Source organism: Callospermophilus lateralis, chromosome 14, assembly GCF_048772815.1.
Source record: "Callospermophilus lateralis isolate mCalLat2 chromosome 14, mCalLat2.hap1, whole genome shotgun sequence".
Classification (NCBI taxonomy): Eukaryota; Metazoa; Chordata; class Mammalia; order Rodentia; family Sciuridae; genus Callospermophilus; species Callospermophilus lateralis.
The window spans coordinates 35,974,209-35,990,772 of record NC_135318.1 but is presented as its reverse complement, the minus strand read 5'-3'; the positions used below and the strand labels follow the sequence as shown (position 1 = coordinate 35,990,772).

At 45.3% G+C, this 16,564-nt stretch overlaps 1 protein-coding gene across 2 annotated transcripts in view; it reads right to left on the bottom strand.

Moving 5' to 3' along the window:
* Prkce (protein kinase C epsilon) overlaps positions 1–13,746 on the bottom strand; it is a 475,888-nt gene extending 462,142 nt beyond the window's left edge. For both annotated transcript variants that reach the window (XM_076833998.2, XM_076834000.2), the window contains exon 1: positions 12,368–13,746. In XM_076833998.2, the coding sequence (XP_076690113.1) occupies positions 12,368–12,715 (348 nt within the window). In that variant the 5' untranslated portion in view covers positions 12,716–13,746. The remainder of the gene's footprint in view (positions 1–12,367) is intronic.
* Between the last annotated feature and the right edge of the window lie 2,818 nt (positions 13,747–16,564).

Here is a 16,564-nt window from a genome sequence, read left to right as displayed (position 1 = left end):
ATTCTGGAAATGATTGCCCAGATAGAGGAAGAACTGGCTGGGTGGCAGGAGTATTCCAGGAATAGGTACATGGGGAGCAGAGCACTAAGAGGGGAAAGGAAGCAGTTTAGTGTGGCAGACAAAACAAGCCCTCATGGAAGAGGTCGCTGACCCCAAGGCTGAGGGACTCTCTTGGCAGAGAATGGAAGGTGGGCATGGGCCCCTTGGGGCCCTGAGGTCTGACAGGATAAGGAGGCTGGCCTCTGTTCCGCAGGCTGTCAGGCCGAGCAGGAGGCAACTGTGGGTTCTGAGCACCTAGGAAGGGTATTTAGTGCCATGATCCCAGCACAGCTCTTACACAAATCCCCTGGGAAACCAGACTGAAAGCCATGACTGTTGCCATGACTTAGTACTCGGGCACCTAGAACTTAAATTAAATGTTCATTTCTAAAATGAAGAAAATGTATTTTGAAACAGCTAAGCAGTCAGGACTGTGCACCTTCAGCAAGCAGAAGCCTAAGAGTCCCTGTGACAGGAGCAGAGGTGAGGAGTCCTGTGGGTCATAGACTCACAGGGTGCAAAGAACTCTGGACATTAAGGCATGAGGTCTCCTCTATGACACTGGGGTTCCAGAAAGGGGTCCCTGATCAAAAAACATGTCCCTTATTTTTGGTTAACGCTGGAATTCTTTCTATAAGAGGCTCTCAGAGGGACAGGATGACAAGAAGATTCACTCCTGGTCACATTTCATTAACAGGATTATGGAAGACAAAGGCCCAGATCACCCATTACAGCAAATTAAAATACAGGGCTCCCAGTTAAATTGAAATTACAGATAAATGACACATACTGTTTTAGTATATGCAATATTTAGATCATATCTATAATAAAAAAGAAGAAAGAAGAGTATTCATTATTCATCTGAAATTCGAATGTAACTGGACATCTTGCATTTCATTCTCTAGACTCAGGATACCTCTAAGAAAAATAGGATGGATGTCACAGAGGAATAAAGGACACATTCGAAGGATGTGGGGTACCAAAGCCAAATCTCTGTTATCTACTTCAGGATATGGTGAGTCACCCATGCTCACAGTGGCTCATCAGGGCGGCACAAAGTCCCTGCTAAATGGCCAGGCACTGTCACCGGTGTGCATCTCATTCCATCCTTGCAGCAGCCCCACAAGCTTTGAAGGACAACGAGTATTAACCCTTTTCTAAGTTAGAAAACAAAAGTTCATGGAGGTTAAGAGAATTTTCTCGAAGTTGCAAAGTTGCAAAACTGATGAGCCAGACTTCATGTTCCTGGGTGAGTACTGAAGAAAGTTTAGAAGGAAGAAAAGGATTTCACATGGTTGAAGAGAAGAAAAAGCAATTCCTAAGAAGAGATCCTTGATAAAGGTTAAAAGAGCTATTTGCTACATTTATTTTTGTTACTTAAATGCAAATTATCTAAACTGAAATCTGAGCTTAAAGATTAAGGGTCTTAACAGACAATTAGCAAGTAAATGTCTGGGTTCCTTAGGGGAGTACAGTAATCTTTTCAAAAGTCTGGCTGTTCCTCAGTTGTTACTCCTTCAGCAATTCAACACTGTGGTCAAAAGCAAAATCTTGCTCTCCAAATGGAGCATCTCTGCACACTGCCCAAATCTGGGCCAGGACATCAGAACAATTGGTGTGCACTGCACTAAAGGTTGGGCTTACATAAGAGACACATGGTAAGAAATGGGACACACACCTGGACCACAGCAGAACAGGCTGTAAAAAAAATTTTAAAAGCCTCAAACCTCAGTCTAGGCTCACAAGCTAACTTAAGTGATGATCATGTCAAAATACAACAATGTCTCAGCTTTTTAAAATGCAAGAGAGAAAAATGCATTAGACTCAGTCTATCCCCTGCAAGGGAAGCAAGCCCAGGACACCTAATCTCAGTCACCTTTCCTCCCACCCTGGGGTGGGGGAGCTGCCTAAGGAGGCCAATGTGGAACTCCAGTCCTGCACTCTTAGAAGTCAGCAAGCCCAATTCCTGTCCCAAGCTCATTTTAGAGGGGGAAGGAAGTCAAGACTGGAAAAGGTGTTGCTGGCAACTCCTCTGTTGGATATCACAATCAAAATCTCCAGACAGAAGCACAATTTTTACCTGTATCTCAGATAAATATCACACACAGATCATTACCAATAAGAATTAGTTACCATATTTAGAACTTGCTATGAGCCAAGTATATTCACATTTTATCTAATATTGCAATAATACTAGAAGATAGTTATAATACAATAATACTACAAGATAGTTATCATTACCATTTTACAGATAGATAAAATAATTTGCCCAATATCATAAAGTCAAGACTTATAAAAACTATTATTCAAATCCAGGATTGACTAATTCCAAAGTCATAGTACTTTCATTAGGTTCAGGAATTTAGACAAACTACCCTTCAATTATATGAAGGATGCTCTCCAAACTTATTCTCCAACCTATAAGGCCTATTAAGAAATAAACAAAAGAAATAAGCTGGAAATGCAGCATGAGAGACTGAAGTTAGCTCTCAGATTCCTTAATAACTAAGAATTTAACATATTATAAGTGATTCTGTTTAACACTTTGTCCCAAGAAAAGCTCCTAGAACTTAGAAAGTATCCAATACATTTTTACTGAATGGTTAACTGGATAAGTGGCTGGCTGGTAGATGGAAGAATAGATTAATGAATGAATATCCATTCTATCCACTATTCCCCCTCTTTAGATAACTTGGTTTTCATTGTGAGGATTTTGTTGTTGTTGCTGTGTTCCTACTGTAATGCTAAAAAAAATAAAAATAAAAATCAATCTAACATTTTTTATGCTCTTCTAATTTAGCGGGGCTCCTTTCCTTGTCTAGTTAGATCCCGTTTTCTTCAGGGCCTGGCTCAAAATCTTACTAAGAAGCCTCTGTCAACTAGCAAAAGCTACACTAATCACCCCTCTCCCCTGAATTCCCATAGCTCCTCGAGTTCACTATTTAATAAAAGGTGTAAATCTTTATTTCCCAAATGACTCACTTGAGGAAAGTCCATTTCGTCTTTTATATAATTATAATGGTTTTCTCAAAATATGTCCTCAAGCCAGGTGCAGTGGTGCAGGCCTATAATCTCAGTGGCTCGGGAGGCTGAGGCAGGAGGATCATAAGTTCAAAGCCAGCCTCAGCAACTTAGTGAGGCCCTAAGCAACTTATCAAGACCCTGTCTCAAAAACATAAAAATAAAAAGAACTGAGGATGTGGCTCAGTAATAAAGCGCCTTGGGTTCAATCCCCGGGACAAAAAAAAAAAAAAAAAAAAAAAAAAAAAAGTCCTCAAATCTCTAGTTCTTGTTGTTTCACAAATAAGACTGTTTTATGATTAAAAATGTCTGAGAAACATCTGGCTTACAGAGATGTATAATCCCTTTGCCATGGACCATCTTGAAGCCTCTTCTATGCTAACGGATATCTGTTGAGCAGCAGCCTCAGCGGCCCCAGCAACCAGCTGATTGCTCCTCTGTGGTGAGGCTCATTGGCCTGTTTCCCCGCCTTTTCAGACTAAGGAGCTGCTCATTGGGAGACTCTTTTGGCTCCGCCCACGGGACCCAGCCAATCGGCCTCAAGAGCGGTTGAGAGGCGGCTGGAAGACGGTTGGTAGTGGCAGTTGGGCTCTGAGGGAATTCCTGAAGAGCTCACGTGGTGGGGCGTGTGCGTTCAAAAAATAAAGTTTGTTGCTGCTTAATAAGTGGCTAATGAATTGTGCCCAGCCAGACTGCGGCAGATATCTAATTCTTCAACATATCTAAACCTCTTGATGTTTCAGAGACCTAAAAACATCATGGCTCCTGCCCTTTGAAAGGCAGTCTGGCAAACACTGGTTGATGGTATGTTCCACCCTTGATAACTGATGGACAATTCTCTCAGCTACCTAAACTGGTTGAGAGAATCGTCAGTGCAGGCAGAAGGCTGGAAGGTACCTTCATCAACCTTGTATCCCAGAAATTCTGCTTGTTTGTTTATTTGTTTTCAGAATATCCTTGATGGCTCAATGATACAGAAAGAGGCTCCATTTAAAAACTAAATTTACTTTTTGTGGGTCTTGAACACTAGGTAAAGAAGCAAGCTGTTAAAAATAGCTTTGTGGTTTTTGATCACAACAATGGGGAAGGATGGGGAGAGAAATAAAAAAAAGAAGCTGGCAGTTTTACAGGGGAGACAAGACAGCTTTGGGAAGAACAAGAAAGGTAAATGACCAAGGGCTGGGTTGAGGATAGTCAAGGTTCAAAAAGTGGGGTGCAGTGAGCTAAGTCAGGGTCATTGTTAAAAGTGACTTAACACAGCATCTGGACAATGTTATCTTCTGATTTCTCAGATGTGGGATCTAAGGTCTGCCCAGTGGTGCAGACCTGTAATCCCAGCAGCTCAGGAGACTGAGGCAGGAGGATCCAGAGAGAGTTCAAAGCCAGCCTCAATAAAGGCAAGGCTCTAAGCAACTCAGTAAGAATTATCTCTAAATAAAATACATAACAGGGCTGGGAATGTGGCTCAGTAGTTGAGTGCCCCTGAGTTCAATACTTGGTACAACAATAACAACAACAACAAAAGAGGCAAGGTCTAAGTAACCCAGGGCTTTGAAAGAACTGAACTCCAAGTATTTATGTTACTCCTTGATTAATACTGTGTCTCCTACTAGACTTGGGCTGGGGATGTAGCTCCTCAGTGGCAGAGAACTTGCCTGGTACCTGTTTGATCCCCAGCATTGCAAGAAAAAAAAATTAAAGTAAAAAAATAGAAAAGATGAAGCATTGGCCTAAACCCTCCCTTGCCTTGGTGCCTGGCACAGATGGTATTCAATAAATATCTGCTGAATGAAATGAAAGGCTGGCCAGCACAATGAATGAATACATCACTCTGTCCACTGCCTAGGATCTTTTGTGGGGCCCATCATCTTCCTTTTCAACACTGTACCAAATGATGAACTTCTGAGAGCGCTGTCTAGGTCAGTCAGATTAAAGAATGCTGCCTATTTGATCTTCCAAGAGACCGAGCTAGAGAAGCAGCCTTTGACTCAACCAACCAATAAGGAGTGGGCTGTGTGGACTTTCTGAGCAGCTCAGACTTTGATTGGAGAATGGGGCAGAGGGACTGGCTCCAAGAGATGCTCTAGTCTGAGAAAATAAACATATGTCTATTTGAGAACAACATAAGCAAAATCAAAGACTTTTTCCCCCCTCAATAATTAATTATATATTCATTCACTCACTATGACTTTCCAACCCCTTCTTGAGTCTGATTACATTTTTGGTCTTAAATACTTCTCAGGTCTGGTGTGGTGGCACACTTCGGTAATCCCAGCAGGTTGGGAAGCTGAAGCAGGAGGATCGAAAGTTCAAAGCCAGCCTCAGAAACTTAAATACTTCTGGGGGCAGGAGCTCATTGAGTGTACTGCTTGCTGGCAAATAAGGTGACTTTTCTCTAGCTTTAAACTAACTCTCCGAGACTTCAAGGTGAGGTAGAGGGGACAGGAGGGGCTGGGGAGAGGGGAGGTCATCATTTCCTTTCAGTACTTGGGTTTGGTGGCAGGCTCCAGTTTATCCTCTTCCTCTCAGACATTACAGCATGGAGTTCAATCATATTCCCTCTGGAGTTCCAATTTTGTTTGGACGGAGGTGAGTTACAATGACAACAGTATGTTCCAGTCCTCTCGTTTCTCTCAGTGCAGTACAGACTTTTTGGCCATTTCACATGGTTTCTGCCAGAAAACTAAATTCCAAACAGGTGCAGCCCTGCTGATTAGCATTATAATAGATTGTAATTACTTAACAAGCCCATATATACCCAGAGGAACTTGGAGAGAAGTGTGTTTTGCCAAGTGTAGCTTTTATTTATGTAAAATACTACAGGCCTGCTCTGGAGTTCTTTTAGGCTAAGTGAAACCTGCAAGGTTTGTCTGCAACTGGCTTCAATGAGCTCTGTGAGTTCAGATGCTGCCATTTGAAATTTCATTTCTTGTCGCTTCGAACTACAACGGGTTGTGTATCTAACAACCCTGATGACCATTTAAACTTGATTTAAAACTCAGCAAATGAGGACAAGTGTGCTTTTTCTCTCTCTCCTAACCACAGCACCTTGCACAGGCCATGGACACCCAGAAGACACATATCCCTGCTTTAAGAAACTGTGGACTTGAAAGGCAGCAGAATACAACAGACACTAGTATGGCAATATATAAATCAATGGAAGTGTAACTGATGTGATTCTGCAATCTGTATACGGGGTCAAAATGGGAGTTCATAACCCACTTGAATCAAAGTGTGAAATATGATATATCAAGAACTATGTAATGTTTTGAACAACCAACAATAAAAAAAAAAAAAGAAACTGTGGCCTTGATAGATAGAAATTCTTTGGTTCAGTGCAAATTGCCACATGGACACTCTCTCACAAGGATGTCTTTGGGGATCTCACAGACTTCTATTAAATATCCGTGTCTTCCTCCTGTCTACTTCTTTCAACTGTGCAGAGGAATTGTTTAAGAAATCTACTCAACTGCTTACCATGCTGGTCTTCTCAACTCCATGTTGTGTTTTTATGCTTCCCAGCGGAAAGAACTTTGTCATATACACAACTTTTGTTTTACCAAGCCCCCAAAATCTATCATAGTGCTGGATCACAGTAGGTACTAGGCACACATTTACTTCATTAAATTCATTCATTCAATGGTACTATTTTAGATGCCAAGACGACAGCAGTGAATAAAAACCTGTACTAGAACTTCTGTACTGGTGTCAGAAATACAAAATAAAGACAAATAAAAAAATAGGTAGTATATGAGATAGAAATGAGAGATAAGGAGAAAAAGCAAAATTGAAAAGGAGCATATAAAACCTTCTAGAAGACGATGGAATTTTAGATAGGCCTTCCAGAAGATCCCTTATATTTGAATAAAGGCTTGAGCCATGAGGATATCTGGGGAAGGAACAATCTAGAAGGATGAGATGGAAAAGCATAAAGACTGAGCAGAAGCATGACAGAGGTATATGAGAATATTCTGTGGGCCAACATGGCTAGAAAAGAAGGATCAGGGTGAGGACACTAGGTGATAGGGCCAGAGAGGCTGTACCCAGAGGCCGGACTGGTTGGTCCTGCTGATTATGCTCTTCGGGTTTATCCTCTGAAGGATTTTCTGACAAAGTTGGGGCAAAGCAGAACCAATTTGGAGGCAGTTGAGATAATCCAGGTGCAAGATGATAGCAACTGGGCAACAATGGTATCAGCAGAGACAGGAAAAATAATCAGATTTCAATCTATTTAGACACAACAGATGTTGCTCTCAGATTAGATATGGGTGGTGAGAATGACAGGCATTATCTTCGTGGCTGATGATCTGGGCAACTGGAAGAATTGAGTTGCCATTTCTTGATATGGGGAAAATCAGCTCAGATTGGGGAGCAGGAAATTAGGTATATAATTGACACATTGTGTTCAAGATGCCCTTTACACAATCAAATGGCAATGATGAGAAGGCAGACCCCCACATATGAGTTCTAGTGTCCAAAGATGGGTACAGGCTAGAATTAGGAATTTAAAGTTAACAGCACTGGAAATGGACTGACATGCTTGAAACTGGATGAAATTGGTGCAGTAAAATCAAAAACGCTGGCTCCAAAATATTCCTACTTCCAATTACTTATAAGCTTCAAAAAAAATAATTAACTTTTGTCCACAACGACCACAATTCCTAGACCTTCTAAAGCAACCTCATTTCAAGAAATTTGATTATTTTCAAAAAGGCAATTTGCTAAGTGTAACTAAATTAAATTTATTTTTAGACTATGTAAGACTTTTCTTGTAAATACATTCACAAATCAAGGAGCAAAATATCTTTCACTGGACCATATGTTCAATTTAAGATTCTAAATCTATGAACACGCCCACATAACTCTTCAAATATTAATAAAACTGCTGAAATGTTTTGTGGCCAAAGCCTTTGCTTAAAGTTTACAAAGATTCCTTATATAATCCTCACCTCAAGCCTAAGAGTAAGAATTCTTATATTCCCATTTTGCAGATGAAGAAACAAGTTTAAAGGGCCTAAGTCACATGATCAAAGTCATATACCCAGTGAGTGGTAGAGACAACCTATATAGTTACAACTCACTGATTCCAAGGAGATGGATCCACTGAGGAATTGAGGGCCTCAACTATTCAATAAATCCTCTTGGTGTCAAAGATAACAAAAAACAGAACACACAGACAAGGCCTGACTGCCCTGGAGACCTAAGGCTATCTCAAACCCTTAACTCTTGGGCCCCAATGCCAGAAGTCTGTATGTGATAGCATTGGGCCAAGAACTAACCCTTAAGGGAGTTATTAACAACTAAGAGGAGCAATGCTGAATTAGATAGAAAAAAATTTATAGGAGTAGAGAAAAGGGAGAGATCTATAGTCTCTCAGCCACTGGAAGACAAACTCAAGGTATAGGTGCCCATAAAGGGGTCATGGATGGTCCATACCCAGCCTTTGCAAAATACTCTCTGCAGATCCTTCCAGCTTTACTCTGTCTAAAAGATGCTGGAGGTTTTCCAAGACCCCCTAAGACTTCCCAAAAAGTGTCCTGAAGAGATATGCCCTTGAGCAATATATATCAACCTGTAGTATGGTCCCCATCAGACTTACCAGGAAGCCTGTTTAATGACCTTCCGTGTCCCCAGGCTCCTCCCAGAGTATGAAAATCAGAACACCCAGGGCTGTGCCCAGGCATTTGTGTTGTAAGAATCTTCCCAAGTGAGTCGGATAGGCCAGAGGGGAAGCAGGCCCATTTGGGGTAGAGGACTAGCTCCCAGAATCAGCAGGCACAGAATAACTTTGAGAGAAGCCTTGTCCATGTACTACTTCAGAAATCTGAAACAGAAACACTTTGTATACTAGCCTGCTCTTTCTCACAGTAGGCAGGGTCTGAGCAGAATTCCAAGGACAGCTCACTAAAAATGCAGACTCTTGGTGATAGTCCCAAAACATGGAATCAACAGCTGTGAAGGTGGGGTGGGAGATTCTTATGCACACCTAAATCTGAGTAGCATTATTATCTAGTTCTTAGAAAACCCCGACCTAGTGCAATGGTGTCATAATGGATTCAGCTTCAAGCACCAGCAAAATCTTTCCTTCTCTTGGTAATGAGCTTTCTCTAAAGCAACCTTCTTGTCATCTCACCTGAGATGTCTTCTCATTATGTGAAGAATAATTACCTCAGCCTGGCTTTTAAACATTCTAGAATCCACCTCGGTTTTTGAAACTTTCTCCTACTTCGGTGTTTCAAACTGTGGCCCCACATCACTAATGATGTCAAGAGGCACCTAGGATTAACTTCTTTTCCTTTTACTTTACAGCCATATTTGTTTTAAAATGAACAAAGCAAAATTACAGCTACAAAACCCAAACCTGTGATTTCACGATGAATAGTGAGGCCTAAGAAAAAAACTAAGTAAGAAAAGAATCAATTTGTTAAAATATTTAAAAAGAGCAGAGGCTATTCAGATGAGTCTCAAATCTGAGAAACCTTGTCCTGCTTGGTCCTAACAGGTATGCGCAGTTTCAGCCCTGCTTGTCCATTCTTCAATCCAAACCACAGATATCTCCACCTATAGTGAAGCGGTACCTATGCCCAGCAAACCGTCTCCAATTGCAGACATTTCTTTAAATGTTACCTGCTCTTTCATGCCTCCTTCCAGGAATCCTGAATTCTTCCAGCTCTCCCAGGACACTCACTTTTTGAATTTGTTTAATCTACTTAGGGTACCTACCACTCAATTGGAACATAATTGCTACTTAAGTATCTATATGCATCTACTCTTAGTATCATGCAAGCCCATTAAGAGCAACCCATGGCCTCTTCTACCTCTGGATTAGCTACAATGCTAAATTCCCCTAGTGGGATCTGAGCACAAGACAGGAATTCGGGGAATACATGGGAATTCAAAGTGCAGCTAAATGAAATATTCTGCCACATGTACAGAAGCCTTTCCTTGCTCTCCACCTCCCTAACCTCAGGCCAGACCTCTTAGCCACATGCTAGAAACGGTGGATCTCTTCATTCCTTCCAGGTAAGGAATACAAAGGCCTGAGTTCAGGAAATTCTACCCAGAGATGTGATTCTGTGGGTGTACCCTAGATGATGGGGATGGGAAAGGTGGCCTGAGTCAGTCTACATGCAACTTGTCTCTGTTTCCAAATCAGTCACCTCTGCCCATGCAGCCCATGTTCAGTCTGGAAGAACCAGAGTAGCCACAGCAGCCTGCCTCAAGTATTTTAATCTATCCAATATCTGTCATACTTCATTCACACTTGCTATAAGGCAAAGAGATAATGATTTTGAAAGCACTTTAAGTTATCACACACAATAAAAATGTCAGGGACACAGCACATGAATCTGTAGAGAGAATAAATAGAGGAGGCTAGACAGACTGTCCCCCTCTAGGCAAGCCGTAAGCAAGAGGAGGTGACAGCCCAACTTCCAACCCACCTGTGCTGGCCATGTGACCTTGATACCCACTTAGTTACTCTGGAACTCAATGTCCTTGTCTGTAACACCTGCTTGTGCACTAGACAATCTGGTCTATAGCCAAATGCAGCACAAATTTGAGAACCTTACAGAATGACAACCAAGCAGAGAGTTCCCAATACATGCTTTGCTAGAAGTGCTGATAAGGCGGGGGTATCCTGATGCACCTCAAGTTTGTGGCAGACCCCAGCATCACAGAGCCACTCTCCCTCCAATTGATACCCCGTTTTGTGAACATAGCCCTGCTCTCTGCTCACTGCCCACCTTGTATGCACATTTTCAAGAAGGCCTCAATCTCCTCACCACCACAGGCAGGTTTTGGGTGTTGAAGTCGCTTCCAAAATTATTTATCCCTCAGCGTCCCTCACCCCCTACCCGGAACATGCACTGCCTACAGGAGTAAAAGGACCACGGCCATATGTAGAGAGAAAATGGGGAATCGGAGAGAGGGCCCAGGGGAAGAACATCTATGAAATGCAGTAGGATGAAATGCATTGAATTTTCTTGGATTCCATAAAGGTTTGCCTGCTTTGCAAAGTGGAAGCCACAGATCTCCTAGGGTTATACCGGTGTGGCTAATTGGAGCTTCCCTGTAAGCCCTGTAACCATGGTTTCAAGCAGGCTACATCACAGCCAGAGCAGAAAAAGAGCAATTTTTTTTTCCTATTTTCCCCCTAAAACCCTATGTCCTTGAAAAAAACATGCAAGGTGACATGCCAAGGGGGTTCATATGCAACCTCTGGCCCCTAGGATATTCAGGAGTTGGCTGTTTTTCAGTAGAAAGTGATTCCTCCATATCTCTTTATGAATCTAAGGTAACTCTTTCTGTGTAAACCAAAGAATCTTGAAAACATATTCATCCAGAGCAATGCTTGTCCTGAGTGGAAACATGTAACAAATACAGTAACTTATCTCCTAATTTAACACCTTTTGCTCCAGGAAGAGCTTTAAAGAAAAAAAAAAAAAAAAAGCAAATAAGCTTGCTTCTCTCTGCTTGTCCAAGTGCCAAGATTGCATCTATCTGGCTTATATTGACAAGACCTATTTCCAAGTGCCTAATATTGAACTATTTAATCAATTAGCAATTAACTCGGTCTCAGAGATAGTATTTTATGCTACTGTATCTTAGTAATCAAAACAAGAAGCAATATAACTTTAAGCTTCGAAGCACTGACTTCCATGAAAATACAACATTCTGGATGAATGGGCAATGAGTTGGGCGAAACGGGCTCCACTGATGTTTGGAGACTCTAGAGGGGGCATCCTGAGGAGAACACATTTTTTCTTTGATGTCAGAAGATGAGCTAGCCACACATGCAGTAGATTAGAAACAAGCAAGCTTCCTTCTGGAGGGAAAAATAAAAGCAACTCCTCACTCGGCTAGCAGGACAAAGCCAGGACGTGCAAGAAACCTTCAGTCTGAGCTCCACGTGCCTCTCCAAGGACAGAGGGACCCACCCACACACAGTTGCTCCGAACCAGCCCACCACGCGCCTGCGGAAGGCGCCAGGTCCTCTGTCAACCTTCAGCACCAGCAGCCCAGGGCTCTCCCAACTTGCAAGCCCCCTGCAGTACCCTCTGCCAGGAGGGCACAGAGCCGGCAGAAAGCTATACCCTCCTTTCATGTCCCATCTTTCTCACTCCAAAGTCTGTTTCTTCTCAGTTACGAAGTGAAACGTGCCCTTCAAAGGAAACTGAGATGTACATGCACACACCCCAGTCGCCAAATGAGTTTCAGAAAAGACCTATGTCCACTGCCTAGGCAGCCAGTCTTTCCCCCGGGACCCCAGGGCCGGGTTCCCGTAAAGGGGAGCGGCCGGACTCACCCAGTCCTCGAAGTGGCGGCTCCCGTTTTGCAGCAGCTCCTCAAACTGGATGGTGCAGTTGGCCACGAAGTCATCGTAGCCGATGGGGGCATCGTGAAAGACGGCCAGCTCAATCTTGCGCCCATTGCACACATCCGTGACGAACTCATCGTGCCAGGCCGGGCTGTTAGTCTTCTGTTTGGTGGCGGTTTGGCCGATGCGCGAGTCGTCCACGTTGAGGGCGATGTAGGGGTCGAGAAGGAAAGTCTGTGGCCGGGGTCCCACCGCATGGCGCAGCGACCAGGCTGTGGGCTTCAAGCTCACGGCCTCACAGATTTTGATCTTAAGAAGGCCATTGAACACTACCATGGTCGGGGCGGGGAGTGGGGGCCGGGGTCACTCCGTCCGCCCCGAAGGCCGGAATGAAGAACAGACCGCGGGCACTCTGAGCCACGGGGACTCCTGGGTCCCCTCTTGCTCCACCCAACTCACTCCCTACACCTTGTGGCGTTGCGCCCGGGCGCCGGCGATTCTCAGCGAGTGCATGTATTTCCTCGCCGGGTTCCTAACGGAAAACAGGGAGGGGGGGAGAGCCGGGAGACGTCCGTGTTTGGAGCGAGTCTCTCCCCCCCTACCACCAGCGGCACCTCCAGAAGAGAAGACGAGCTGTGGGCTCCACCGCAAGCCGAGGGGGCTGCCTCGCCGCCTCGCTGGCTCTCCGGGTCCGGGTGCCGGGAAGCGGGCGCCGCGCCCGGCGCTTACCTACCTTTCCGAAACATAATCCCCGGGAAATTTCGACTCCGGGAGGGGGAGGGGGCGGTAGAACGGGGCGGGGACGAGAACCGGGGGCGCAGATTTCAACCCGGATCCTCTTCGCCCACCCAGCGCCTGCCTCTGACCGCGCGGGGCGGGGGGTGGACCGAGGGATGTGCAGTCTATCCGGAGGGATGCATGTCGAGAGGAAATGGTCCTCCTCGGAGCCAAATTTTTAAAAATCCACAAGCCACACAGCCAGCCCGGCCGCCGCCTCCTGATCGAAGCAGAGCCGTGCCGCAGCCGGCGATCGGGAGGCGCCAGAAGACCAGAATCTTACAGTCGCGCGGGCTCAGGAGTCGGGTGGCCGCCGTTCGGGATCGGGGCGCAGGCCGGCACCCGGCGGTGCGCAGCGCGGCGGCGGGGCCGGGACTGCGACTCGGCGCGGCCCCACCTCCTGGGCGCCAGCGCCCGCCCGCCGCGCTCCCAGCGTCCCAGCTCTCGCCTGCCGCTCGCTCGCTGCCCGCCAGCCCGCTCTCCCCCACGGTCTCTTCTCCCTCGGTCGGTGTGCGAGCGAGTCTCCCTCCCTCTAATGCAGGAAATGCGCAAAAGACGTCAGTGTGTGAGTGTGTGTGTGTGTGTGTGTGTGTGTGTGTATGTGTGTGTGTGTGTGTGTGTGTGCACGCGCGCGCGCGCGCGCCAGTGTTTAGGGAAATAGAAAGTTTTGCCGGTTGGGGGAGCAATACGGGAAAAGTGAGCGGAGGAGAGAACAGCAAAGAGCGGGCCAGCCCGCCTGGGTCGAGCCGGCGGGCGGGGGAGCCCAGAGGGAACCCTCAGTGGAAGCCCGGGGAGTGGCAGCATGGGGGTGCGGGAACGAGAGCTCCGAGCGATGGATGGATACGTCGTTTGGGGTCTCCACCGGGAGAGCACCGGGCCGCGCACCTTTCGTGGACGCTGCGGCCAACTCTTTAAGAGTTGGGGAGAGAGGAGTGGCGGGGATCGCGTTGCCCCCAGAGGACTCGGAACCTCCCCTAGGCCTACCCTACTGGGGCAGTGGCCGGCCAGAGAAGCCTGCGAGTGTTGACCTGTCATTCTGTCCCGGGACGCGCAGCTCCCTGGCAGTGGGGGAGGGGCACAGGGAGGGACCGAAAGGCTCCTGTGAGTTTTTTAATAGGATTATTGTCTCTTCCGTTTCTTTGGGAAGCATTCTCCCCCTGGGGATCTGTCCTGGACCCCTCTGGGTGTGAGAACTTGACGAGAGAAAGCTTGGTCGAACCCCGGCCAGGCCCGGCTTGTGTGTTTATATTTACAGAGTGGGTTTTCCTTTTTACGCTGGACCCTGTCTGTGCCTCGGAGGGACACCTCGGCTCGGATTAGTGCGCTGACAGCCGGCGTCCGAGCTTCGGGAAAGCGGGGCGCGCCCTCCGGGGGGCGAGTGGCAGTGTCCGTGCTAATTTCCTCCGTAACCTTTAAACTCTCGCTGGAAGCCGCCGCGGCGGCTGGTCACGTGAGGCGAGCCCTGGGCTGCTGGGGAAGAATTTCCTCCGCGGGGAGCCGGGGCGAGGAACGGCCCCGCGCCGGGAGACTGGGAACCTGCAAGGGCGGGGCGGAGAGCGCCCAGGCCCGGGGTGCGGCCCAGCTGTAGCTGCCAGGCTACGGCGGGAAGAGATCGACCTGGGAGCTGCAGTGCTTTGAAAGTGGAAGAAGAAACCTCTGCTTTTTGCGACTGCCAAGTCAAGTTCCATAGTTTGTAGGATAGTAGTAAATTGAGTGTTTATCTGACGGATCTGATTAGTGTAGACTAAAATTTAAAACCCGCCTCCCGACCATTTTTTTCCTCACTGGAAAAGGTTATCATTGCTTGTGGCTTAAAGGCTTAAAAGGGCTCAAAAACGAAGACGGCTGTCCCTTGGAACAACACGATCCACACATAGTGCAACATAGACTTCTCAAAATCATCGGAAGGGTCCCAAGGCCATTGGGGCAGGTCCTCCAGTCCCAGAGGAGCACACAAAGTAGCCACCTGCAGCCAATACCGGAGAAATTACTGGTATTTCTTAGATCTGGTCCAATTGCTTGGGGCAGCTAAGTAGAGATGGTGCTAAAATGCAGTCTTGGGGACAGCCGAAATAATTCTCACGCAAAAAGTCAGGATTTTAAAGTGTGCCTTACATGGTCACTTCAGCCAGCTGGAGGTGTCATATTTTAAAATATCAGTTTGACAAAACACTAGCAGAGACATCTCATTGCTGTTTGTTTCCTCATTTCTTTGATCACTGGAATTTTTCTTGCTTGCTTCTCAATTCCATTATTGTATTCTTCCTGACCACTAGAGATTGAACCCAAGGGCTCTTTACCACTTAGCCACATGCCCAGCCCTTTTGAGTTGTGATTTTGAGACAGGGTCTTACTAAGTTGCTGATGCTGGCCTAGAACTTTCAGTCCTACTGCCTTGGCCTCCAGAGTTGGGGAGGTACAGGTTGTGTGACATACATTCCCTCCCCTTCCACCACTGTGCTCAATTTTCCATCTTGGGGAATGTGATAGAAGGTAATGGCACATAGGGCTTGATCTTCTGAAAATGTGTTCTGGAAACAGAGTCAGCAGTAAAATGAGCTGTGTGAGATACTTTTCAAGCAAGCAAAATGTAAAGAATACCAAGAAACTCATTAATCAAAATAAATAATTTTAATGCATTTTTTAAAAATAAAAATGTAAAAATTTAAGAATATCCAAATCTTAAATAATTTTAAAACTAAACTAAAATATTGTTTCTATTGCTGAGTTTATTGGCAACCATTAAATTTTATACCCAACCAAATGTTTCTTTTGCCTCACCCTTATCTTGGCTCAATTGGGAAATCTGAATGCCAAAAATTTATGAAGTTAGGGATCCTTGACTAGTTGGTATTTCATGCCGTCTCTCTAACTTACTCTGGCAAGTCCTATGTTATATACAAACAGAAACACATTGGATTTAAAAATATTGAATTAAATCCCTCATCTTTTGTATATTAAACAGAAAGTAAGTTTAGAATTAAGGACACACTGAACTTGAACCTTTTGCATGTGTCTGTTTATTTTTTTACAAAGTGAGTCTTCTATTTATATGGGTCCTTAGCTATGCCACTCAGGGGGACAGCACCTCTGAACAAGCACTGCTGCCCAAGTGAGACCCTAAATATATTAAATAGGGTCTGTTGCCATCTCAGTGACTATTGTAAACAGATAACCAACAAACTTCCAACACAATTGCCTTGCACATTGGGCAAGGTTACAGGAAGGCGACACCTGCCTCTTAAGAGGCTGTTATCCATGTGAGTAATCGGTCTGCAATTCTCAGAGTCAGCCAATACCAGTCTCCTTTCCATTACAAGTTTTACAAAGTACAAAAAGACTTTGCCAAACAAAATGCCTGCTTTTTAATATTTACATTAAAAGGGAGAATGCATGTGTTCTACACGC